General features: G+C 43.5%; 1 protein-coding gene across 1 annotated transcript in view; it reads left to right on the top strand.

Annotated features, from left to right (window-relative positions):
• Nucleotides 1-27,748, top strand: part of spg11 (SPG11 vesicle trafficking associated, spatacsin) — a 205,971-nt gene that overhangs the window by 144,924 nt on the left and 33,299 nt on the right. Inside the window, exons 26-30 of the mRNA XM_072278002.1 lie at nt 2,051-2,251; nt 3,615-3,722; nt 12,341-12,515; nt 21,666-21,880; nt 26,434-27,193. Of these exons, the coding sequence (XP_072134103.1) occupies nt 2,051-2,251; nt 3,615-3,722; nt 12,341-12,515; nt 21,666-21,880; nt 26,434-27,193 (1,459 nt within the window). The remainder of the gene's footprint in view (nt 1-2,050; nt 2,252-3,614; nt 3,723-12,340; nt 12,516-21,665; nt 21,881-26,433; nt 27,194-27,748) is intronic.

Below are 27,748 nucleotides of genomic sequence, written 5' to 3'. Positions count from 1 at the left end.
AGGGGCGGTACCGAGGGAGGGTCACACTCTGGGAGGGGTGGTACCGAGGGAGGGTCACACTGTGGGAGGTGTGGTACTGAGGGAGGGTCACACTGGGATGGGTGGTACTGAGGGAGGGTCACACTGTGGGAGGGTCACACTGTGGGAGGGGTGGTACTGAGGGAGGGTCGCACTGAGGGAGGGTCACACTGTGGGAGGGTCACACTGTGGGAGGGGTGGTACTGAGGGAGGGTCACACTGGGAAGGGTGGTACTGAGGGAGAGTCACACTGTGGGAGGGGTGGTACAGAGGGAGGGTCACACTGTGGGAGGGGCGGTACCGAGGGAGGGTCACACTCTGGGAGGAGTGGTACCGAGGGAGGGTCACACTGAGGGAGGGGTGGTACCGAGGGAGGGTCACACTGTAGGAGGGGTGGTACTGAGAGAAGTGTCACACTGTGGGAGGTGTGGTACTGAGGGAGGGTCACACTGGGATGGGTGGTACTGAGGGAGGGTCACACTGTGGGAGGGTCACACTGTGGGAGGGGTGGTACTGAGGGAGGGTCGCACTGTGGAGGGGTGGTACTGAGGGAGGGTCACACTGTAGGAGGGGTGGTACTGAGGGAGGGTCGCACTGTGGAGGGGTGGTACTGAGAGAAGTGTCACACTGTGGGAGGGTGGTACTGAGGGAGGGTCACACTGTGGGAGGGGTGGTACTGAGGGAGGGTCACACTGTGGGAGGGTGGTACTGAGGGAGGGTCACACTGTGGGAGGGGTGGTACTGAGGGAGGGTCACACTGTGGGAGGGTCACACTGGGAGGGTCACACTGTGGGAGGGTCACACTGTGGGAGGGGTGGTACTGAGAGAAGTGTCACACTGTGGGAAGGGTGGTACTGAGGGAGGGTCACACTGGGATGGGTGGTACTGAGGGAGAGTCACACTGTGGGGGGGTGGTACTGAGGGAGGGTCACACTGTGGGAGGGGTGGTACTGAGGGAGGGTCACACTGTGGGAGGGTCACACTGGGAGGGTCACACTGTGGGAGGGTCACACTGTGGGAGGGGTGGTACTGAGAGAAGTGTCACACTGTGGGAAGGGTGGTACTGAGGGAGGGTCACACTGGGATGGGTGGTACTGAGGGAGGGTCACACTGTAGGAGGGGTGGTACTGAGAGAAGTGTCACACTGTGGGAGGGTGGTACTGAGGGAGGGTCACACTGTGGGAGGGGTGGTACGGAGGGAGGGTCACACTGTGGGAGGGGCGGTACTGAGGGAGGGTCACACTGTGGGAGGGGCGGTACTGAGGGAGGGTCACACTGGGATGGGTGGTACTGAGGGAGAGTCACACTGTGGGGGGGTGGTACTGAGGGAGGGTCACACTGTGGGAGGGGTGGTACTGAGGGAGGGTCACACTGTGGGAGGGTCACACTGGGAGGGTCACACTGTGGGAGGGTCACACTGTGGGAGGGGTGGTACTGAGAGAAGTGTCACACTGTGGGAAGGGTGGTACTGAGGGAGGGTCACACTGGGATGGGTGGTACTGAGGGAGGGTCACACTGTAGGAGGGGTGGTACTGAGAGAGGGTCGCACTGTGGGAAGGGTTGGTACTGAGAGAGAATTACACTGTTGCATCACTGCCTGGAATGGAGGAGCCAATGTGCGGGATTGGAGAAGACTGCAGCGGGTTGCAAACTCAGGCAGCTCCATCATGGGCGCTAGCCTCCCCATTGAAGACACCTTCTAAAGGCAATGCCTCACAAAAGCAGCATCCATCATCACCTGGGCCCTCTTCTCATTACTACCATCAGGCAGATGGTGCAGGAGCCTGAAGATGCACACTCAGCCTTTTAGGAACAGTTTCTTTCCCTCCACCATCAGATTTCTGAACAGATAATGAACCAACCCATGAACAGTACTTAACTATTTTTGTCTCCTTTTTACACTACCTACTTGACTTATTATTTTATACACATATTTGTTTGTAGCTTTTTATATATTGCCACAAGACAACATATTTCTCATCATATGCTAGAAATAATAAGCCTGGTTGCATTTCTGACTCCTCATTCGCAGGAAGCTGACGTTATTCAGTGTCTTTGCGTTTGGGTCGTGATGTCCTCTGATGACGTGACCTTCTCTGAAGCTACAAAGCACATCAAAGATTCTGTGGAGTGTCACGAGTGGAATCTCCATGATCTGTCACTCATGTGGAAGGTGCTGTTGGGAAGAAGGAAGAGTAAACAACTTGTCCGAGGATTTCAACTCTTCCAGAAGGTATTGTCTGATGTATACATTTTATTTGAAATAGAAAGGTACAATGCTGTAGATACTCAGAAGAAGTTGTATAAGATGTTGGTGAGCCCTAATTTGGAATTGGATTTTTTGTGTGCACTTCTGGTCACCTACCTACAAGACAGATATCAATCAGGTTGAAAGAGCACAGAGAAAATTTACAAGGATGTTGACAGGACTTGAGGACGTGAGTTAGAGGGAAGGGTTGAATAGGTTAGAGCTGGATTCCCTAGAGCAGGGGTTCCCAACCTGGGGTCCAAGGACCTCTTAATAGTATTGATCCATGGCATAAAAAAAGTTGGGAACCCCTGCACTAGAGCTTAGGATAATGAGAGGCGTGCAAAATTATCGAGGGGTATAGAGAGAGTAAATGCAAGCAGTCTTTTCCCATTGAGGTTATTTGAGACTCGAACTTGAGGTCATGTGTTAAGAGTGAAAGGCAAAATGCAAGTTAACCTTAAGGGAATTCTGCACGAGGACTCCCAAGTACTTTTGCACCTCTAGTTTCTGAATTTGCTCCCCATTTAGAAAATAATCTTAGTTCTCCTCCCAAAGTGCATGACAATACACTTCCGGGCACTGTATTCCATCTGTCCATTCCCCTAATCTGTCTAAGTCCTTCTGCAGACTCCCTACTTCCTCGACACCATGTGCCCCTTCATCTATCTTTGTATCATCTGCAAACAAGGCTACAAAGTCATCATTTCCATCATCCAAATTATTGACCTGATTCTGATTCACAAAACAGCAGGTGTAGTTTGACGTGATGAACTAGGAGCTTACGAAGCACAAGCACAAGTTGTCAAGAATTGACATTCAGCAGATCAGGCAGCATCTATGGAGGGGAATAAGCAGTCAACATATCAGGCCCAGAACCTTCAACAGCCCAAAACATTGACTGCTTATTCCTCTGCCTGACCTGCTGAGTTCCTCCAGCTTTTTGTGTGTGTTGCTCTGGATTTCCAGCATCTGTAAAATCTCTTGTGTTGATGTCTTGGTTTGGAAGCTCCACCATGTCTCCAGACTCGCAGAGTAGCCCTTCCCGCAAGGGTGGTAGATCGAACCCCGATCTTACAGCTGGTGCTGCAGATCGACTGTGCTAACCACTAGACTACTGTACCACCCACAATATAGCCAATGGGCAGGAAAGGATCATTCGTTCATTCATCTTGCCATGTTCTCACAGACTGCACCATTAGCCATGAGATTACCTCTTCAGAAGTTTGTACTTAAGTTTTCTAGAAAAATATCATTATTTGGCTGTAGCTGAACCAATCATTCAGTCTATAAATCCCTAACATTGATAAAACTGTGACTTTTCACCTTGTTTGATCTTTTTTTAAAGGACTGTCCCTGGCTTTACATGTTAGAGATGTATGAACTGTGCACAGAACACAAAAATTACAAGGAAGCAAAGTTGAAGATTCAGGAATTCCAAAAATGTCTCCAGTCTGTAAGTTTGCCATTTCTCTTCATTCTGTGTTGATTGTTCTGCCCTGTCTTGCAACAGTACAGAACAAAATTCGAGAATGCACCCTGATGTTTGCACTACTGCTGAAGGATGAAGAATTTTGGAGAATGGGACAAGCAAGTCAGAAGCAGCTGGAATTATCAAAAGAATCTTTTGGATAAGAGTTGCTGTGTAGTTTCTTATAATGTTCCACCTGGAAATTTGGGAGTAAAACTACAGTCATTAAATATCCTCAGGGTCTGATCTCTTGAACTTATAAAAAGCAATTCGTGTCTAAAGTCCAAAGTAAATTTTATTATCAAGGTCAACCCTGAGATTCATTTTTCTGCAGGCGTACTTGACAAATCTATAGAATAGTGATTATAACAGGATCTATGAACGATCGATCAGAAGACAACAATGTGCAAGTACAAATAAATAGCAATTAATAACAAGAGCATGAAATAATAAGATGAAGAGTCCTTAAGGTGAGATTTTGACTGTGGGAACATCTCAATGGGTGGGCATGTGAGTGTAGCTATCCACTTTTGTTTTCAGTATATTTCAGTGAACTTGCAAACTACCGCTTTAAAATGATTTGGCAGTGCAAATACCACCTATTTCTATCTGTGTGTACGTAAAAATACTTGAGTAATGATTATTATTTCAATGTTCAAAGTAGATTTATTATCAAGGTACATATGTGTCACCATTTCTTGTGGGCGTACTGAATAAATCTATCGAATAAAAACCATTGCAGAATCAAATGATAGACTGCCCAACTTGGGCGTTCAATCAGGATGCAGAAGACAACAAACTGTGCAAATACGAAAAGAAAGCAGTGCTAATATATAAATAAGCAATAAATATCAAGAATATGAGATGAAGAGTCCTTGAAAGTGAGATTATAGGCTGTGGGAGCATTTCAATGACGGGGCAAGGGAAGTTCAGTGAAGTTATCCCATTTGGTTCAAGAACCTGATAACTGAGGGGTAGTAACTGTTCCTGAAGCTGGTGCTGTGAGGCCTGAGGCTTGTCAGTCTTGCAAGTTCCGGGTGGAGACTCAGGAATACCGTCGCACTCAGATGTAGAAGGATTCTTCGTTGCTGTTTCCGTAACAATTTTCTTTTACCATCAGGGTTGTTTGCCCTGAGATGAACCCCCAAACCTGGAGGACTGGTGCACCACTACCCTTTGATCTGTTAGGCATGGGTGACCATACAAAGAACCAAAGCAAAAAGCCCCAACTCCAGCCAGCATAGCTCTCTGGGTCATTGAAGTTCAATATAAACCACAGCTGGGTGACAGAAAATTTTGCTTTCTAAAGAGCATTCGTGAACCTGGTGGGCTTTGGCAAAAGTACCACAGCTGCACTGTCAGCTTTAACTAACACCACCCATTTATTTAGTTAACTGAATTAGAAGTCTGCTCTGAGGGGAATTATTAGTCTGGATTACATATTCATTAATTTAACTCCAATGCTACTGCACCTCATCTTCCAAAGTACAATTGCCCAAGATTGGCCGTGCAGGTTTTCTTTGCAAAATTCTGCATTCAAGTCAATCAGTAAATTAAAGCAATGATTGTCAATAGAGACCAATAATGCAGCATTTCAAGTTGGTTATCGGTCCTAAAACATAGTCTAGGGTGCTGTTTGTCACTTTCCATTTCTGAAAACTTAATGCTTAAGGCAGTTTTACCCATGCAGCCCCATTAAATGAGAACCTTGTGTATCTCTAGCCTGTCTTATAATCAACATTTTACAACTATAATGATGTCTAACAGTCAGATTAAGTTGGAGGCAAAAACGAATTTTCATGGGGACTGTAATTACTGAAATAATGGAAACAGTTTAGCAATTTAGAACTTTTCCAATACCTTACAGTGTAATGAACTCGGTGGTACTCTAATTGTTTTTAGCTAATGTTAAATCTCTTCCTGCATTCTATCTATTGGATGTTGGTCAGAAGGAATGTGAGCATGTTACAGGGATGCTGTTCAGGATGTTCTAAGATAATTGCCTTTTGTAGCTAATTTTATGTTGATTCTGTGTCTAAAATCATAGAACATGGAACAGAAAAGCACAGAAACAGGCCTTTCGGCCATAATGCTAGACTAAATTCATCAGGTTGAGCTGATGGTAAGGACGGCAAATGCAATGTTAACATTCATTTCGAGAGGACTAGAATATAAAAGCAACAACGTAATGCTGGGGCTTTATCAAGCATTGGTCAGGCTGCAGTTGGAGTATCATGAGAAAATTTGGGCTCCTTACCTAACAAAGAATGTGCTGGCTTTGGAGCGGGTCCAGAGGAGGTTCACGAGAGTGTTCGGGAATGAAAGGATTCCTGTATGAAGAATGTTTGATGGTTCTGGGCCTGTACTCGCTGGAGGTTAGAAGGCTCTGTCAGCAATGGGAGTTAAGTTCAACGTAAATTTATTATCCAAGAACATATATGTTACCAAATACAACTTTGTGATTTTCCTTCAGGCATTTGCAGATAAAAATAAATACAATAGAATTTTCTGGAAAGAAAAACAGACTGACAAGCAATCAATTGTTCAAAAGGGTGAAGGGTTAGTTTTTGTTGTGCTGCAGATTGTGGTCTTTCTTGGGGGGGGTGCTATTGCATGCTTGATGGGTGAAGGGTGCTGATGCTTTTTGCTGAAGTAAGAGGGGAAAGTTGTGGCTTGTGCATGGGAAAGGAAGTGGGGGGGCTTTAGGGTTCTAACATTTTTACTGCTACTCATTCTTTGGGTATTCTTCTGTTTTCATGGATGTCTGCGAAGAACAAGAATGTCAGGTTGTATATTATATACGTTTCTCTGATATTGAATGGAACTATTCAACTGCAAATAAAAATAATATTGTGAAGTTGCAAAGAGTCCTTGAAAGTGAGGACATTCCCCATCTCCTCTACTCACTGCCCTGACTGATGAAAGCCAGCATGCTGAACTTCTCCTTCACCACCCTCACCACATTTGACTCCACTTTCAGTGAACTGGCATCCCTAGGTTGCTCAATTCCCTGGGAATAAGAAGAAGCAAAAGAAGTCACCATAAGAGTTATCTTTGTGGATCACAGTAAGAAATTGAAAAATGGGGTATGGGGGGAATGCAGGCGGAATCGTAGGTAGCCTTAATTTAACTATTGAATGTTCAGTTCTGGCCCCATCATTATAGAAAGGATGTGGAAGATTTAGAGACTGCACCTAAATGGCTCCTCTGTGGAGAGAGTTTGACACCAAGTTTCTGGAATGATCTCATCTGGGTACCTCAACACCACCTCTTTAGTCAAGAAAGCACAGCAGCATCTCCGCTTTCTGAGGAGACTGAGGCGAGTGACCCTACAAAGGATTGTGAGGACTGGTGAGAGGTTCATTGGGTCTCTTCCACCTACCTGAGATATTTAGCAGGAGTGCTGAGTACATGGGCCCTTCACATTGTCAGTGATCCCTCCCATCCATCCAACGATCTCTTTGACACCCTACCATCAGGCATTAGGACAAGAACTGTTAGGATGGGAAATAGCTTCTTCCCCCAGGCCGTATGGCTACTGAACTTCCTGCCACCACCCAGGTCTCATCACGTGTGAAGTGTCAGTAGCGTTATACAAGCAACACACATAAAAGTTGCTGGTGAACGCAGCAGGCCAGGCAGCATCTCTAGGAAGAGGTTACAATTGATATACAGTTTACTTTTTAGCTTGTGTTGTAAGCACATATCATTTGTTAATTTATTTGCAGTAATATAATGTTATGTGTTGGGTATGAGTTATATGTACTGTGTTGTGCACCTTGGTTCGTAAGAACATTGTTTCGTTTGGTGGTATACGTGTATACGGTTGAAATAACAATAAACTTAAACCTGAGAGGGTGCACAGGAGATTCACCAGGGTGCTGCCTGGATTAGAGAGGGTACACAGGAGATTCACCAGGATGCTGCCTGGATTAGAGAGCGTACACAGGAGATTCACCAGGATGCTGCCTGGATCAGAGGGGGTACACAGGAGATTCACCAGGATGCTGCCTGGATTAGAGAGCGTACACAGGAGATTTATCAGGATACTGCCTGGATCAGAGAGCATGCTTTATGAGGAAAGGTTGAGTGAGCTAGGGCTTTTCTCTTTGGAGTGAAGGAGGTTGAGAGGTCACTTGATAGAGGTGTACAAGAAAATAAGAGGCATCGATCAAGCAGACAGCCAGAGACTTTTTCCCAGGGTGGAAGTGGCTTCTACGAGGGAACATAATTTTAAAGTGATTGGAGGAAAGTATAGGGGGGTTATCAGAGGTAGGTTTTTTTTAATACAGAATGGTGAGAATGGAACAACCTGTCAGAGGTGGTGTCGAGACAGATACATTAAAGGCATTTAAGAAACTCTTAAGTTGACACCTGTATATTGGGAAAAATGGAGGACTATGTAGCAGGGAAGGATTAGATCTTAGAGCAGGTTTAAAAAGTTGGCACAACATTGTGGGCTGAAGGACCTGTACTGTGCTGTAATGTTCTATATTGTATGAATTTTATATTGTTTAAAAATAAATAGACAATAGGTGCAGGAGTAGGCCATTCAGCCCTTTGAGCCAGCACCACCATTCACTGTGATCATGGCTGATCATCCACAATCAGTACCCTCTTCCTGCCTTCTCCCCGTATCCCTGCACTCTGCTATCTTTAAGAGCTCTATCTAACTCTTTCTTGAAAGAATCCAGAGAATTGGCCTCCACTGCCTTCTGAGGCAGAGCATTCCACAGAACCACAACCCTCTGTGTGAAAAAGTTTTTCCTCAATTCTGTTCTAAATTGTCTACCCCTTATTTTAAACTGTGGCCTCTGGTTCTGGACTACCCCAACATCGGAATTATGTTTCCTGCCTCTAACGTGTCCAATCCCTTAATAATCTTATATGTTTCAATCAGATCCCCTCTCATCCTTCTAAATTCCAGTGTATACAACCCCAGTCGCTCCAATCTTTCAACATATGACAGTCCCGCCATCCCGGGAATTAACTTCGTGAACCTACGCTGCACTCCCTCAATAGCCAGAATGTCCTTCCTCAAATTTGGAGACCAAAACTGTACACAGTACTCCAGGTGTGGTCTCACCAGGGCCCTGTACAGCTGCAGAAGGACCTCTTTGCTCTTATACTCAATTCCCCTTATAAATGTCATATTATAAGGGGAAAATCCTGCCAAGCTGCCTCACGGTTTGGTACAGAAACAGCACTGAGACAGACGTGAAGTTTCTACGATGGATAGTCAAACCTGCCCAAGTAGTAAGGTTGGTCAACCCCTCCACTCACTAACTCCACCACTACTTTATTATTTCCCATCAGTCACCTTATGGACATACAATCAATGTATATAACCAATTTTAAGTATTTATATTTCTTGTGTGTGTTTTTTTTTGTATTATTTTTCTGTTCTTTATCTTTGTGTGTGTGTGTGTGTGTGTGTGTGTGTGTTTTTGTGCTGCATCAGCTCCAGAGTAACACGTATTTCATTCTCCTTACACTTGTGTGCTGGAAATGACATCAAGCAATCGTAAATCAAACAATCTCAAAATCGGCAGCATTAACTGAAGAATCACTCGGTGTATTCCCCGTACAGCATCGCTGCCTATCTCCCACCTTCCCTCTCATATCAAATTTCATGACAAGGAAGTAATTATTCATTATGAGCATTTCATAAATTGTTCTCAATATGTCTTAGAGCCTCCTAAGAGATGAATGAGAACCCAGCTTTCCAATTCCTCATTATAGGCCTGATCACAAGGAGTTGAACTGATGAGTGGAGTTCAACAACAATTTAAGCAAGGAAATGTCTTAAGCTCAGCTCCTTTGAGAGGACTGAGCGTTGGATCCAGCAGAAACTCTGGCATGCTTACTGCAGTTGTTGTGCTCCCTGCAGCATTTATCATTGGGTAGTAGGTGGGTTGGTTTATAATTGTCACATGCAGCCAGAGAATGGGGAAAAATTGTACTGTAGAGATGTGCAAAGCTGCTAGAGAGGAATGCACACAGACTCAAGGCTGTAATTGCTGCCAAAGGTCCATCTACCAAATACTGACTTTAAAGAGGTGAATACTTATGCAATTATTTTGTGTTTTATATTTGTAATTAATTTAGATCACATTGTAGAGATCTGTTTTCACTTTGACATGCAAGATCCTTTTCCTGTAGATCAGTGTGAAAAAAGCCAAATTAAATCCACTGTGATTCAATGTTGTAAAACAATAAAACATGAAAACTTCCAAGGGAGGGGGGTGAATACTTTTATAGGCTCTATCAACTGTATACACCTCAATTAAGTCACCTCTCATCTCCTTCACTCCAAAGAGAAAAGCCCTAGCTCGCTCAAACTTTCCTCATAAGACATGCTCTCTAATCCAGACAACATCCTGGTCAATCTCCTCTGCACCCTCTCTAAAGCCACCACATCCTTCCTATAATGAGGCAACTAGAACTGAACACAATACTCCAAGTGTGGTCTAACCAGCGTTTTATAGAGCTGCAGCATTACCTCGTGGCTCTTGAACTCAATCCCTTGTCTAATGAAGGATAACACACCATACGTCTTCTACGCCACCACATCAATTTGCAAGCAACTTCGAGGATCAATTGGACCTGGACCCAAGATCCCTCTGTTCCTCCACACTGCTACGAATCCTGCCATTAACCCAGTACTCTACCTTCAAGTTCGAGCTTCTGAAGTGAATCACTTCACAACTTTCTGGATTGAGTTCCATTTGCCATTTCTCAGACCATCTCTGGATCCAATCAATGTCCCGTTGTAAACTGTGACAACCTACGCTGTTCACAACACCACCAACCTTCGTGTGAGGGATTTTTGAAAGATTTCCATATAAGGGCATTTATCCTTTCAAGGAAAGGACACTTAATGTAGTTTCATTTGGGTTGTTTCATTTAGGATATAAAAAATTTATTTGCCAGTGGAGAAATCTCTGCCAAGTTTTATGTGTGGCAAATGATTTATACTGCACTAAGTAGTTGGTGAGCAGCTGATCCAGTGATGCAGTGAAATCCCCATCATTTTGAACTGCTCGGAAATTATGTGAAAAATGGGCACCACAGTAGCATGAACGGAATAGCCAACCAAAAGCAGTGGACACGGCCCAGTCCATCACAGGTAAAGCCATCCCCACCACTGAGCACATCTGCACTAAGCACTCTTACAGGAAAGCAGTATCCATCATCAAGAACCTCCACCATCCAGGTCATGCTCTCTTCTTACTGCTGCCGTCAGGAAGAAGATACAGGTAGCCTCGGGAACCACACCACCAGTTTCAGGAACAGTTATTACCCCTTAGCTATCGGGCTCTTGAACCAAAGAGGATAATTTCACTCAACTTCACTTGCCTCAACACTGAACCCTATGGACTTACTTTCAAGGACTCTTCATCACATGTTCCTGATAGTTATTCATTTATTTTTTCTTTTTCCTTATTTTTGTTTTGCATGGTTTGTTTCTTTTGCACGTTGTTTGTTAGTCCGTCCTGTTGGGTGTGTTCTTTCATTGATTCTATTGGGTTGCTTGGATGTCCTCTAATTGCCTGCAAGAAAGTGAATCTCAGGGTTGTATATGGTGACATACATGTACTTTGATAATAAATTTCACTTTGAACTTTGTAGTGGTTTCAGTGCCAGTGACCCAACTTCAATTCCCACTGTTTCATATGAGTTTCTACATTCTCTACGTGACTGCGTGGGTTTCTTCTGGGTTCTCCAGTTGCCTCCCATATGTGAAAGGCATATGGATTTGTAAGGGTTAGTAAGTTGTGGGCACCATCTGGGAAGCTTGCAGGTTACCCCCAGCACAAACCTCTGACTATATCGGTCATTGACACAAACGACGCATTTCACAGTATTTTTCAATGTATATGTGACAGATGAAGTTAATCTTTATATTTTAAATTCGTTTGTAACCCAGCTGCTTCTGATTATGTAGAACCCTAGCTATATGTATGGTCCTAAGACTTTTGCACAGTTCTGTATTTGTCAACATGGAGTGGGAGCAAAGGATGTTGGGAATGGTGAGGGCGGAGTGCAGCGGGAGGGGTGTGGGACAGGTGGCAGAGAAGGAATGCCACGGGCAGGGGTTGGCGCGGGTGCAGACACACCCAGTCCTGAGACAGCAGCAGGGTCATTTGATTCCAAAAAATTGATTTATTGATCATTACAAAATACCTTTCTAGTGCTGCCCGCTCCCGCCCCCTCCCACTCTCAATCCACAATAGAGACCCACATCAGAATCAAGTTTATCATTACTCACATGTTTTTTTGCGACAGCGGTACAGTGCAATACATAAAATTACTACAGTACTATGCAAATGTCTTAGGCACCCTAGCTATACACATATATGTATCTAAGACTTTTGCACAGTACTGCATGTACGTCTCATAGCGTAACATTGGGCTCGAATTTGGTCTGTGTGCATGAAAGTACATTGAGCACTCCAGCCCTGCTGGCATTTTTTGTGGGTGTTCTGCTTATTAGTGCAGAATAGTCCGTGCCCTGTAGTTCAGCAAAAGTCATAACAGGATCTGTGATTCTTTGTGTGTCTTCAACTGTTCTCAGCAGTCTCTGTTGATCTTACCCCCAGCTGAAGGCTGAAAGTTCAGGAGACACCCAGATTCCAGTGGAGTGGGCGGAGTCAGAGGCGAGGCTGCTTCTGAAACTGATGATGAAGCAGTGTCCAACGCAGTACGAACTCGGCAAACTCTTCCATTTACTGGCAGATGTGGACTACTCTTTTGTAGCAAGTGGCAAAGGTCTTTGTAAGTACAGAGCTGATATTCATGTTGAGCTTTTCCTAACAGTGGGATACCATGAAGCGCTTCACATCAACTCAATGACTTCGCACCCTCTAAGCATTTGGAGGTTTTCCCTGTCAGTGGCTGACCACACGTTCTAACAGGATGGTCACCAATTCTAGGCTCTGCTGTATGATCTCCTGTCAGCATGTACTGAGTCACACGCTTTAAAAAATTAAAGATTAAATTAGTCTTATTTGTCATATTTACATCAAAGCATACAGTGAAATACGTCATTTGCGATGCAGTGGGGGTCACCATGCACCAACATCACATGCCCACAACTTACTAACCCTAACCCACACATCTTCTTGGAATGTGGGAGGAAAGCAGAGCACCTGGAGGAAACCCACATGGTCACAGGAGAATGTAAAACTGCCTTACAGGCAGTGGCAGGAATTGAACTCCAATCTTCCAGTCGCTGGCATTGTAAAGTGTTACACTAACTGCTGTGTTACTGTTCCGTTCCTTGTGTTAATCTAATACTGCAAATAGATTGCTTGTTATTCTCAACTCTCCTTAGGGTTGTAGGCCTAGAATTCTCATAACAGGTCCCAGCCCAAAACCTCGTGTACTGGTTTCTCTCTGTAGATGCTGCCTGACCTGTTGTCCCTCCAGCATTTTTTGTGTGTTGCTCAAAACTTCTAGTGTCTGCACAATCACTTGTGTCTCAAGTCTAATTCTTTCTCTTCATAAGCCAGTTTGCTCAGCCTGGGAGCTTTTATTGAATTCCCCTTAAGGCAAGTGTATCTTCTCGTGAAGGGAACAAAGTTGGTAGATGTGGTCTCATGAGTCCTCATACAACTGCATTGGGAATTTTTTTATTCTTCCTCTGTGATTCCTTTGTGAAACAGGCCAAAGTACCATTTCCTAATTACTTGCTAAGCATGAATATTTTACATTCTGCACAGCGCAGCGCATCGCAGAAAGCAAATCACTTATTGCTAAGGCTAAGTGCCTGAGGCATTTCAAAACAACATGACCTATAACACCAGATGCTTTTTTTCCCCCTTTACTTCCTGACACATGTCCTCCATTATGCAAGCTGCCTGTCAAAATGAAGAGTATTTTCTCCATAAAAATTCCCTGTTCTGCCCGGAGTTCCTCTACAAAAATAAAATGACAATCAGGTGCTTCCTCTTGTGTCGAGGTCGAGCAGGCTACAAACCATGTGTGAACTCTATCTGCTCACACACTGATCGGAATTATTCCAACAAAAGGCTGGGGGTATGTCATGACCATGGATGGAGAAGAATTTAGACGTCAGTATATAGGAAGCTGTGTTTAATTCTTAGAAGACAAAGTTTCCAACTTTTATCTGAGATCTTTAATTTGAGAAATATTTAGCCAATTCATGTCAAAAACATTGCACAACATGAGAAAATATCGTGTATCTGTTCCATAAAAAAGTATCTCCCATTTATTCTTAGAATCAGAATAAGGTTTAATATCAAAAATTTAAAGTATATTAGTTATCAATGTTCATATGCAGTATACAACCCTGAGATTTGTCTTCCTGCAGACAGCCACGAAACAAAGAAAACATCAAACACCCAACACGCAAAATAAAAGTACAACTCATGCAAACAGCAAAAAAAAAAGAGGGAATAACATTCACACAACATTAAACATCAAATCGCAGAGTCCTTGAAACAGTGTAGGAATGTTCAGTTTAGTTCAGCTCAATTCATGTCGTCTGTTGATTGCAGAGGGAGTCTGCTCCCAATCAAAATCACACAAAATTTCAATAAAAAAGAGTAATTAGAAACCCAAAACACACATAATATGAACTGCAGTCCTCTAAAACGTGTCCAATCCACAAACTGCACCAATCAATTCTTGCCCAAGACTCAAGACTCCTGCACCTTCCACCAGCCGCAGCGAGTGAGAGGGAGATCAGACAAGCACAGAGACGGCAGTGAACACCCTCTCGTGTTCCACTCTCATCCTCATTGATTTTAATGTTGCTTGACACTTTAATCGGTGAGTTGGTTGCGTATTGCGCTGGTCGTGGGTTTACGTTCTACCATTAGGCACACTCCTTTCTCAATCTCGCTCTCCACCATGCCTTCAGAGACTGCAAAAGTGCCAGATTGCTCAGTCAGTCCAAAAACACATTGCCAAAATGTAAATTACAGGTTCCAACCACACGCAGATTAGTCAGTGAAGTATATTTAAAAGATGAAGAAGTAGTTTTGTGAACTGTCTGCAAGATGTCGCCATTAGTTATGTTGATCACTGACACCATCTTGTTGAGAGACTATTGCTAACAAATGCTGTGAAATCTGTTGTTTTATAGCAGCAGTACATTGCAATATAATAATAAAACTATACAATAACAAGTATATATTAAAATTAAATTAAATAAGTAGCGCAATAGAGACAGAAAAGAACACTGAGGTGGTGTTCTTGGATTTATTGTCCATTCAGAAATCTGAGGGCAGAAGGAAAGAAGCTGTTCCTGAGATGATTGTGTGTGTGTGTGTGTGTGTATGTGTGTTCAGGCTTCTGTACCTCCTCCCTGACAGTAGCTCCTGTACTACTTCCCTTCTGGAGGTCTCCCGGATGCCGGGAGCCTAGTGTCCGTGATGGAGCCGGCAGAGTTTACAGCTTTCTGCAGCTTTTTCTGATCCTGTGCAGTGGGCCCTCCGCACCAGATGGTGCTACTACTTGGAATGCTCTCCACAGTTATCTTCAGTAACTTGCAAATGCCTTTGGTGACATACCAGTTCTCCTCAAACTCCTCATGAGATTTAGCAGCTATCATGCCTCCTTTATGGTTCCATTAATATGCCAGGCTCAGGATCCTCAGAGTTGTTGACTGCCAGGAACTTGAAACTGGTTGCCCTTTCCACTTTTGATCCCTCAGTGAGGATAGGTGTATGTTCTTAATCCATTCTCAGAGTGTTGGAAATTCCAAACTGTTTGGACGGACTTTATTCTATTCTGCTGATGCTAGAAGTCCAAAGCAATTCATACAAAATACTAGAGGAACTCAGTAGGTATGGCAACATCTATGGAAAGGTAAAAAACATTGATGGTTCAGGCTGAGATTCTTCATCTGGATTTATTCTCCTTCCTTGAGTTGTGACTCAAGATTTTCCAACTGTGATAGACACAGTTAACCTAATCAACCATTCTAATTAGCTACCCTCACTTTAAACCCCTGTTTATAATGCTGTTTACATTGTAAATACATGCTGGTATTTATGTATTTATGCACATTTTACTCCATATCTATACTTTAACCTCTAACTTTATTTTTTATATTATTCTTTAATCTTTATAATTGTTGGATATTGTTATTTTTCATTGCATGCCGTGCCCTGACCATATAGTATCTTAGAGTTTTTTGAGGAAATTATCAGGAAAGTGGATGAAGGCAAAGCAGTGGATGTTGTCTGCATAGACTTTAGTAAGGCATTTGACAAGGCCTGCATTGGAGGCTGGTCAAGAAGGTTCAGTCCGTCGGCATTCAGGATGAGGTAGTAAATTGGATTAGGTGTTGGCTTTGTGGGAGAAGCAAGAAGGGGGTGGTAGATGGTTGCCTCTCTGACTGGAGGCTAGTGACTAGTGGTGTGCCACAGGGGTCAGTGCTGGGTCCATTAGTGTTTGTACTCTACATGAATGATTGGGATGATAATGTGGTTAACTGGATCAGTAAATTTGCTGATGACACCAAGATTGAGGGTATAGTGGACAGTGAGGAAGGCTGTCATGGCTTGCAGAGGGATCTGTATCAGCTGGAAACATGGGCTGAGAAATGGCAGATGGAATTTAATGCAGAAAAGTGCAAGGTGTTGTACTTTGGTAGGCCCAACGAGGGTGGGTCTTATATGGTGAAAAGTAGGGCACTGAGGATTCCGGTAGAATGAAGGGATCTGGGAATACAGGTCCATAATTCATTGAAAGAGGTGGCACGGGTAAACAGGGTCGTAAAGAAAGCTTTTGGCACATTAGTCTTCATAAATCAATGGTATTGAGCACAGAAGATGGGATGTTGTGTTGAAGTTGTATAAGATGTTGGTGAGGCCTAATTTGGAGTATTGTGTGCTGTTTTGGTCACCTGCCTTCAGGAAAAATGTAATAAGTTTCTAGGAGTATAGAGGAAATTTACAAGGAAGTTGTCAAGACTGGTGGCCTTGAGTTATAAGGAAAGATTGAATAGGTTAGGACTGTATTCCTTGAAACATATTAGATTGAGGGAAGATTGATAGAGGTATACAAAATTGAGAGGTATAGGTAAGGTAAGTGCAAGCAGGCCTTTTCCAGTGAGGTTGGTTGGTACTTCAACCAGAGGTCATGGGTTAAGGGTGAAAGGTGAAGAGTTTAAGGGGAACATGAGAGGAAACTTCTTCACTCAGAGGGCCGTGAAAGCGTGGAACGAGCTGCCAGCACAAGTGGTGCATGTGAGTTTGAGTTCAGTGTTTCAGAGAACTTTGGATAGATACATGGATGGCAGTGGGATGGAGGACTATGGTCCCAGTGCAGGTTAATGGGGCTTGGCAGTTTAAATGGTTCGGCACAGACTAGATAGGCCAAATGGCCTGTTTCTGTGCTGTACTTTTCTATGAGTCTATGACATAGAACCGTAGAACCATAGAAACTACAGCACAGAAACAGGCCTTTTGGCCCTTCTTGGCTGTGCCGAACCATTTTCTGCCTAGTCCCACTGACCTGCACCCGGACCATATCCCTCCGTACACCTCCCATCCATGTATCTGTCCAATTTATTCTTAAATGTTAAAAAAGAACCCGCATTTACCACCTCGTCTGGCAGCTCATTCCATACTCCCACCACTCTCTGTGTGAAGAAGCCCCCCCTAATGTTCCCTTTAAACTTTTCCCCCCCTCACCCTAAACCCATGTCCTCTGGTTTTTTTCTCCCCTTGCCTCAGTGGAAAAAGCCTGCTTGCATTCACTCTATCTATACCCATCATAATTTTATATACCTCTATCAAATCTCCCCTCATTCTTCTACGCTCCAGGGTATAAAGTCCTAACCTATTCAACCTTTCCCTGTAACTGAGTTTCTCAAGTCCCGGCAACATCCTTGTAAACCTTCTCTGCACTCTTTCAACCTTATTTATATCCTTCCTGTGGTTGAGCAAATGGAACCACCCCAGTGCACCAGCTTTTCCATTTTAAAAGCTTTCCCACATGAGTTCTGTTGTGCAGCTCATCATTCCTGAAACCTACTATGCCCTATAGTGATGGGGGAAAGGGCAACGTGACAGATGGAGGTAAACACATGTATGACAAATAAAATTTATCCTTGATCTTTGCTCCTTATTGTTGGCCATCCCGGCCACTGGTGAACCAGCTCCTGAGATACCCATCAATTACAAACAATGTGAAAAGACAAATATAACTCCGTCCTCCCTACCATTGTAAAGGCACGATAGTTGCTGCCAAGGCAACTCAACGAGGTTATCAATTTCTTCAGTTTAAATTACCTGTCATAGCCCAATTGATGAAATAACCCAGTTAATAACGGGTCTCCAAGAAGCAGTGTCAGTTTCAAACAGGCATGAGAACTTATGTAGAATATCATTGAAGTGCAAGCTTTGACTGTCCCATTCATTACTAGGAAGTATTCTGTGCAGTTTTATTTTGTTTTCAGCCACAGTAGCGTAGCAAGTGCGACGCTATTACAGCTTGGGTCATTGGAGTTCAGAGTTCAACTCTAATGCCATCTGTAAGGAGTCTGTACATGCTCCCCATGGAATGCATGGGTTTCCTCCAGGTGCTCCGGTTTCCTCCCATACTCTAAAGACATATTGGTTGGTAGGTTTATTGTTCATTGTAAATTTTCCCCTCATTTGGCTAGGGTTAAGCAGGACGTTGCTGGGCATGTGATTCGAAGGGCCAGAAGGGCCTATTCCACACAGTATCTCAATTAAATAAATCAGGAGTGCGGAGGAACAAAGGGATCTGGGAGTTCAGATACATAATTCCCAGAAAGTGGTGTCACAGGTAGATAGGGTTGTAAAGAAGGCTTTTGGCATCCTGGCATTCATAAATCAAAGTATTGAGTCCTGACGAAGGGTCTCGGCCTGAAACGTCGACTGTACCTCTTCCTAGAGATGCTGCCTGGCCTGCTGCGTTCACCAGCAACTTTGATGTGTGTTGCTTGAATTTCCAGCATCTGCAGAATTCCTGTTGTTTTGTTTATTGAGTATAGGAGTTGGGATGTTATGGTGAGGTTGTATAAGACATTGGTGAGGCCAAATTTGGAGTATTATGTGCAGTTCTGATCACCTAACTATAGGAAGGATATCAGTAAGATTGAAAGAGTGCAGAGAAGATTTACTAGGATGTTGCCGGGTCTTCAGGAGTTGAGTTACAAGGAAAGATTGAACAGGTTAGGACTTTATTCCTTGGAGCATAGAAGAATGAGGGGGGATTTGATGGAGGTTTACAAAATTATGAGGGGTATAGACAGAGTAAATGCGAATAGGCTCTTTCCACTTAGATTAGGAGAGATAAATACGAGAGGACGTGGCTTTAGGGTGAAAGGGGAAAGGTTTAGGGGGAACTTCTTCACTCAGAGAGTGGTGGGAGTGTGGAACGAGCTGCCATCTGACGCGGTAAACGCGGACTCACTCTTAAGTTTTAAGAATAAATTGGATAGATACATGAATGGGGTCTGGAGGGTTATGGACTGGGTGCAGGTCAATGGAACTAGCGGAATAATGTTTCAGCACAGACTAGAAGGGCCAAATGGCCTGTTTTTTGTGCTGTAGTGTTCTGTGGTTCTAAATAAAAATGTTTTTTCAGAGAGTAGGATAGTTGACATTTCTATCAAGTTCCAAATGGAAACTTTTCTTCCACCAACAAACAAAAGATAAATCTAGCCAACACAATTTACCATACAGCAGAAACTGAATATGCAGGCTTTTTCCTCTCTATAAGAGGTATTGTTATATCACACACCATCCAAAACATATTTAATGATATCCTCCTTGCTGAATAGAGAGGTTAGAGTAAGCTATCACCTTCCTGTGTGATTCATGACAAAAGAAAATTGTTTCCATATGATTCAATTCTGATTTATCCTGTATGAAATTAATTTTCCTGTTCAGGAAGCTTTTACAAATAATACAAACCATATGCCATCCTGCTCCTTTTGATGTAAACTGATCTGGGAGCAGGGAGTGATTTCATTAGACTGCATTTTTCCATTTGGTACCAGATTTTATACACCAGCAGTGGTGAATTGTCCTCAAATTAACTGCTTAGACATTTGCTTAATTGCATGGTGTAAAGGTCAAGAGGGAGAGGGTTGTGGAAAGTGGCAAGCAATGGCAAATGATCTGCTGATCCGACATCCCCATGAAAGCAGCTCTGGCACTATCTTCTAACCTTTCATTCGCTAGGAATCTCAGGGTTGTATATGGTGACGTAAACAATATGTACTTTGAACTTTGAGAGAAGTCAAAGACTCTAGAAATCTCTAGAGTCACAACTCAAGGCAGGAGAATAAAGTGCAAGCAGTTTAGAAGCTCTAACATTGAGAATAAGGTTCAACTTTATTTGCCGTATATATTTACACTATTAACAGTTTACTGTGGTGTGTTGATGCGACATGTATAACATGTATATATATATGCTGTACTCCTGCACAATACTGTACACGGATGGAAGGTGTATGGAGAGCTCATTTCCAAGTGCGGGTTGATGGGAATAGGCAGAATAATGGACTAGATGAGCTGAGGGCCCTGTTTCTGTGCTGGTACCTATCGCTCTGTAACTTCTTGAAAAATAAAGCACCTCTTCTAGTTACCCACTATTGATCTGTGCAGCATTGCATTTTGTGATTAAGTAAACGCTGTTAATTGTATCATTTAATTTGTCTGAAGCAGGTATAGTATCGACTTTGTTAAGCATCTAATTCTGGTATTAATTTATATCATTTTTTAAAAACTATTAATTTATATAGTTTTTATTTAAATGACACTTTTCATCTTCATTTAAGCTGAAAAGTGTCTTTTCTTTTGAACTATATAAACCACTATATTGGAAGCCACCAGTCCTGGTCTAAGATCTAGTTGTCTAACAACATGCCCAGCTCTGCCATGGACACCAGCCTTCCCAGCATCCAGGACACCTTCAAAAAGTGACGCCTCAAAAGGGCGGCATCTGTCATAAAAGACCCTCACCATCTGGGGCTTCAAAAAGGCAGCATCTGTAAGAAAAGGAGCCTCACCATCTAGGACATGCCCTCTTCTCATTGCTACCATCAAGGAAGAGATACGGGAGCCTGAAAACACACACTCAGCATTTCAGAAACAACTTCCTCCCCTCGTCAGCAGATTTCTGAACAGTCCATGAACACTGTCTCACTATTTCTTTTATTTTTTCCCCTCTCTTTTTGCATCACTTAATAACTTTATTTAATTGACATATATGTTCCTTATTTCAATCCTTTATTAGCAATTATCAAACACACAATTAATCATTATTGAGCCTTATCTCAGTGGTCAGCAAAGACATAACCTCCGTGGCCCCATGCTACAAACTGCCACGAAATAAGCTTGAATATGTAACTTATTCCCTTCACTATGACATAGGCTACAAGGTCTTTCCATGACCGTGATTGTTCTTGGCAATTTTTTCTACAGAAGTAGTTTGCCATTGCCACCTTTTAGGCAGTATCTTTACAAGACGGGTGACCCCAGCCATTATCAATACTCTTCAGAGATTGTCTGCCTGGTGTCAGTGGTCGCATAACCAGGACTTGTGATATGCACTGGCTCCTTATATGACCATCCACCACCAGCTCCCATGGGTTCACCTGACCCTGATCGGGATGGGGCATGGGGTGCTAAGCAGATGCTGCACCTTGCCCAGCATCAGCGCTCGGGGTTCAGTTCCACCCTGTACGTTCCCTCTGTGACCGTGTGGCCTTCCTCTGGGCGCTTGGGTTTCCTCCAACATTCCAAAGGTTAATAGGTGTAATTGGGCAGCACGGGCTCGTTGGGCAGAAAGGTCTTTTACTGTGCTGTATTTCTAAATGGGTGAATTAGTTCAGCAGAACATCATGGGAAGAATGGCCCATACCTATGCTGCACCATTTTATGTTCTAAGCGAAGGTTTGTCTGTCTTTATCAGGTCCTGATTTCCAAAAGCTGAGCAGGCTGGCTCAGCTGCTGCAGGAAACGTCCATTTCCATCGATCACTCACTCTTCGATGACTACAGTGTTGAAACTCTACAGTATGTGTGCGGGAAAATTCTGAACCAGTTGCAGAAAAAGGGACTCTTCCTTCTCGCGAGACAAGTGGTGGACCTCGCCGGGCTGCCCGTGGACAGTTTGCTTGTTGAGGAGGTGACGTTTTCCATTTATAAACACAGTGGATTCCTGTTAATTGGGCCATCACTTAATCAGGGCAGCCATTTATTTGGGACAGCTCTAAAGGTCAAAAATGAAATTGAGAAAATAGCTGGGATTCCCTTTGTTTATTTGAGACACTATGCCGCTAAATTGGGGCAGGAGACTGTTACCAAACAGTTTCTAACTAGTAAGCACGAGGAATTCTGCAGATGCTGGAAATTCAAGCAACACACATCAAAGTTGCTGGTGAACACAGCAGGCCAGGCAACATCTCTAGGAAGAGGTACAGTCGACGTTGCAGGCCGAGACCCTTCATCAGGACTAACTGAAGGAAGAGCTAATAAGAGATTTTAAGAGATTATCAAAATCTCTTACTAGCTCTTTCTTCAGTTAGTCCTAACGAAGGGTCTGGATCTGAAACGTCAACTGTACCTCTCCTAGAGTTTCTAACTAGTGTCAGTCGCGTGCATTTGTGTGGCTGTTAGACACAGCGTTTTTACTGTCAGTTCTGTGTCCGAAAAGCAGTGATTTTTATCACTGATAATTGGCAAGAAATAAGCAGTAAGACAATTCCGAACTGTCCTGCTCACTGTGGTTTCAAGCATTCAGGCTTGGAGATGCCAGAAATAGCCAGAGGTAAAAATGAACTACTTCAAGTTAGCAATTAAAAAGGCATCGGCAATCATCTTAAATGTTACAATGAAAATGAGGATTTGGAGGATGCAATTGTCAATAGCATGGTATGAAGGCAGTCTGTTATCTGCACTGGGTGTCCGTGCTTATTCTGTTTACTTTCAGTCAATCAAATGATCAGGGCAGATGAATTCCTGCATTGATGACTATTATTAATTAATACACAGTTTTGTAGTACGATAGAGGTATTGGTAGTGTTCTAATCTGTTCTGTATTTCATTTAAATACTTGTAACTCAGTTTATCTTTTTTATATCTTTTAACTATTTCCATGAAACTTTGGCTAATTGGGGCAGCCGCTCAATTGAGCCAAAATGTACTGGTCCTAAACCAGAATTCACTGTTTGTGGTCACGGGTAATCATGATAGATTGGGTCAAATATGCCTAATTTTTAGTTGAAACTCTGCATAATAATTTGTTTTCTCAGTGGAGGGTATTGACAGAACAGAAGCTATTTGAAGTTTTTACTCCTGAGACTGGAAATAAACTGAAAGCCTTGTATTTCAGGACAATGAAAGCCGCTGCTGTATTACTGGACACGTGTTTGACATTTTATACATAGAAAACTCCAGCAAATACCAGTTTGATCATCACAAGAGGTTCTGCAGATGCTAAAAATCTTGAGCAACACACACAAAATACTGGACAAATTCAGCAAGTTGGGTGGCATCTGTGGTGGGAAATAAACAGTCAACTTCTCAGGCTGAAACACTTCAGCAGGACTGGAAAGGAAGGGGGTAGAAGCCAGAGTAAGACGGTGGGATGGGAGGTGAAAGGGGTACAAGCTGGGATGTCATAGACCAGGGCTTTGAGTATCAGGGTTGTGAAATCATGTTGCAGTTATACAAAACAGTGGTTAGACTTCACTTAGAGCAGGAGATGCCAAACTGGGGTCCATGGACCCCTTGGTTAATGGGGGTGGTCCATGGCATTGAAAAGATTGGGACCCCGATGGAGCAATATGTACAGTTGTGATTTCTGCATCGCTAGAAAGGGTGAAGTGGCAATAAGGAGAGTGCAGAAGAGATTCACCAGGATATCATTTGGAACGGAAGGCTGAGATTGGATAAACTGATGTGGAATATGAGGAGGTTGAGGAGTGATTTTACAGAGGTCTATAGAATTTTGAGACTGAAGTTGGTGTTTTCTTTTAATTTGTAGATTACACCACAATGGTGTTATAGCAGTCAGAGGAATGGGTTGTCTAAGATTACAATGGGATCTAGATCAACTGAAGAGGTGGGCAAGAGAATGCAGAAGGAGCTTAACTAACGTGAGCTGCTGCACTTTGAAAAGTTAAACCATGTCAGGACTTGCACAGTAAATGTCAGGGTCCCAGAGAGCATTGTAGAACAGAGACCGGGGGTATAGATACGGTTCCCTGAAAGGAGAGGCAGAGGTAGACAGGGTGGTGAAGAAGGTGCTCGGCACACTTGCCTCCATTAATCGGGACACTGACGGCAGGAGTTGGATGTCATGCTGTAGCTGTACCGTCGTCAAGGACCCCCACCATCCAGCCCACGCTCTCTTCTTAGCTCTGCCTTCAGGACCCTTCAACCATCAGGCTCCTGAACCAGAATGGATAACTTCACTCACCTCAACGCTGAACTGCTTCCACAAACTACAGACTCTCTTTCAAGGACTCTACAACTCACGTTCTCAGTGTTTTCTATCTACCTATTTATTTATTATTTGTCTTTTTTTGTTTTTGCACATTGGTTGTTTGTCTGACTTTGGGTGTAAATTTTCATTGATTCTATTATATTTTTTGTTCTCCTGTCTATGGCCACAAGAAAACGAATCTTAGGGTAGTATATGGTGATGTGTGTGTACTTCGGGAATACATTTACTGTTCAGTAGTGAGAACACATTTGGACCTTTATGTACAGGTCTGGTTCCCAGCTGCAGGGAGTGTACCACTAAGCTGGAATAGATGCAAGATTTAAAGGAGGTTACTGCGACTGGAGAGGCTGGATTGGCTGGGACAATTTTCCTAGGAGCGTGGGAGCCTGAGAGGTGACCTTAAACGTTATATAAAATCACAAGAAGCTTAGATAAGGTGAATAATCGTCATCTTTTTCCCAAGCTAGGAGAGTCCAAAACTAGAGGGTGGTGGTGTATGGAAAGTACCTCCAGAGGAAACTGTAAAAATGCGTACGATTATATTTCAAAGGACACTTGGACATATAAATGCATCAGAAACCCGAGAGGCATGTGAGCCAAATGCAGGCTGATGGGAGTAGCTCAGGTAGGCATCTTGGGGCCAATGAGTCCAATTTAGTGCTATGTAACTGACTCTGAGTGACATAGAAAGGACAAATGGTCGAATCTTTTCCTCAGGGACATGTAGTCTAGACTAGAGGGCACAGGTTTATTGTGAGAGGGAAGAAATTTAACTGGTCTGGAACTGGAGTACATCACAGAATCACTTTCATTTTATAAACCAGGTCTTCTTCCACCGATCTCTTAGATGTAAACAATCTCCCTCAAAAGATAATTTGTAGATCAGCTTTTTTGAACTATGCTCCTAAACTGCAGAATCCAATACCTAAAACAATAAGGGATGCAGACTTAGTTGACACTTTTAAATGCCAGCCCAAAACCTATTTATTTAATCTTTTTCTCTTATGTCATGTTTATTTTTACTTTTATTTTTGATTTTATTTTCATGTTTGCTCTTTATCCCATTGTAAAGCATTTTGAGCTACATCATCTGTATGAAAAGTGCTCGATAAATCAGTTATTATTATTATAATTGAAGGTTAGGTTTTCCACACAGAAGGTGTGCATAAATAGAAATGGAACTAGTGGAGGTGGTGAAGGCAGATATAATTGTAATGTGAAAAGGCATTTGCATGGGTATGTGGATAGGAGAGGAGTAGAGGGATATGGGGTTAATACGGCCAACAGGATTTGCATAGATATCTCTACCTGACTCCTTTGTCCACTCATCCTTCCCCACTGATCTCCCTCACAGCTCTTACCCGTGTAAGGGAGACGGGTGCTACACCTCCTTCCTCATCACCGTTGAGGACCCCCAACAGTCCTTCTAGGTAAGGTGGCACTTTACCTGCAAGTCTCTCAGGGCTGTACAAGTATCCACTGTTCATGGCGCAGTTTCCTCTGCATTGGTCAGACCCAATAGTCTGGGAACCGGTTTGTCAAGTACTTTTGTTCTGTCCATGACAAAAGGCAGGTTTTCTCATTCCCATTCCGACGTGTCCATGGCCTCCTGTACTGCCACTATGGTCAGGTCTGTGGAGGAATACCCCATATTCCGTCTCTGGGTAGCCTCCAAGCTTCCAACATGAACATCGATTTCTCCAACTTCCAGTAATTTTGCCCGTCCTCCCTCCTTCTTTAATTTTCCATTCCCCATTGTGGCTCCCCTCTTACCCTTTCTGGTCTCTTCACTTGCCCATCGCCTTGGACTGGTTTCCCTCCTCCTTCGCTCTCTTCCCTGGTCTTCTGACAGATTCTTTCTTCTTTGTCCTTCAGCTTTTCCATTTGCTCTCGAGCTTCTTACTTCATCCACCTATCCACCTTCCCCCCTTCCCCCTCACCTGGTCTCACCTCTCACCAGCCAGTTTGTATTCCTCCCCCTCTATCCCACCTTCTTATTCTGGCTTCTTCCCCCCTTCCTTTCCAGTCCTGATGAAGGGTCTCAGCCTGAAACGTTGACTGTTTATTCCCCTCCATGGATGCTACCTGACCTGCTGAGTTGCACCAGCATTTTGTGTGTTGCATAGATAGGTGCGTGGACAATAGTCAGAGATATTCGTGTTCTATGAATCGACATAAAAAAGTTTCAATATATTGTGTTCGGACCTATTATTTAATTTCTTTTTTTACAGGTATCTCAGGAATTACAAAATTTGAAACAACGTGGTCAGTGGCAAAGGAAAGAGACAAGAATAAATTTTTGGAAGAAGTGCCATGATTGTTTCAAAAATAATTTGATCTCCAATGTAGCTGCCTCTGAATTCTTTCTGTGCCAGGCTACGGATAAGTCATTCACTAACTCCCAACCACCACTACCTTTCAAAGAACAGCTCCTGGCTATTCAGGAGAAGTGCATGCTCCTGACCATCGCGGGACACTGGCTGTCAAGCAGCTCACCTCTGCTCCTAGAACAGCTGGAAGAAGTAGAGAAAAGGATTTGGTTGTGTCGCATCAGTCAGCAGACTTTGCTGATGTCCACAGCTTCCAGATTTGCTTGGCAGGTTTCAGTCTGTGGTGAACTTACCTTTGAAGATGCCACCAAAGAGTTTCTCTTCTCAAAGCTGCCTGCTCTGAACTCGCCGAAATATCTCAAGCTGGAAGGGTTTCCAAACAAGGACATGGCTTCCAACTGTAGACTTGAAGCAGTGGAGCAAGAAGCCCTTAGTGTTTTGATTGGAAGTTTATTAGATAGAGGACGCATCCATGAAGCTAGTAGAGTCTCCAGATATTTTGAATTTTATAACCAAGATCTTTCACTAGTTCTCCATTGCAGAGCTCTGGCCTCAGGGGAAGCACAAGCGACCGATTTCCATCCTGCTATCAAAACCATCTTGAGTACAGCTGCTGCTTTGAGTGGGGAGACGAGACACCCTCGAAAAAGGATCTCAAGCAGTAAGTCGATTTGTAATTGTTTCAGTGCATTCATGGACATTTACAATCTCTTCAGGAAGCTCTCTGACCTACTGTGGGGGTGTCAGAATCTGTGAAGGGGCAGGCATGAGATTGGGGATGGTTGTCCTTGGAGAAAGAAAACAAACTGCTTGAGGAACAGCAGATCGACTCTTGATAGAGATGTACAAGATGATAAGAGGCATAGATAGGGTGGACAGCCAGAGCCTCTTCCCCACAGTGGAAATGCATTTTAGATAGGCTCATGGATGAAAGAGAAATAGGGGGGAAGAGTTAGATTGATCTTGGAGTAGGTTAAAGGGTCGGCACAACATCTTGGGCTGAAGGGCCTGTACTGTGCTGTACTCTTCTATATAGAAGGCAGAGGGTGGTGGTGGAGGGAGTACATTCAGATTGGAGGATTGTGACTAGTGGTGTCCCACAAGGATCTGTTCTGGGACCTCTACTTTTCGTGATTTTTATTAACGACCTGGATGTGGGGGTAGAAGGGTGGTTTGGCAAGTTGGCAGACCACACAAAGGTTGGTGGTGTTGTAGA

The sequence above is a fragment of the Mobula birostris genome, chromosome 14 (assembly GCF_030028105.1).
Source record: "Mobula birostris isolate sMobBir1 chromosome 14, sMobBir1.hap1, whole genome shotgun sequence".
Taxonomy (NCBI): domain Eukaryota; kingdom Metazoa; phylum Chordata; class Chondrichthyes; order Myliobatiformes; family Myliobatidae; genus Mobula; species Mobula birostris.
Note: the sequence above shows the minus strand (reverse complement) of the source record. Positions and strands in the feature narration are given on the sequence as shown.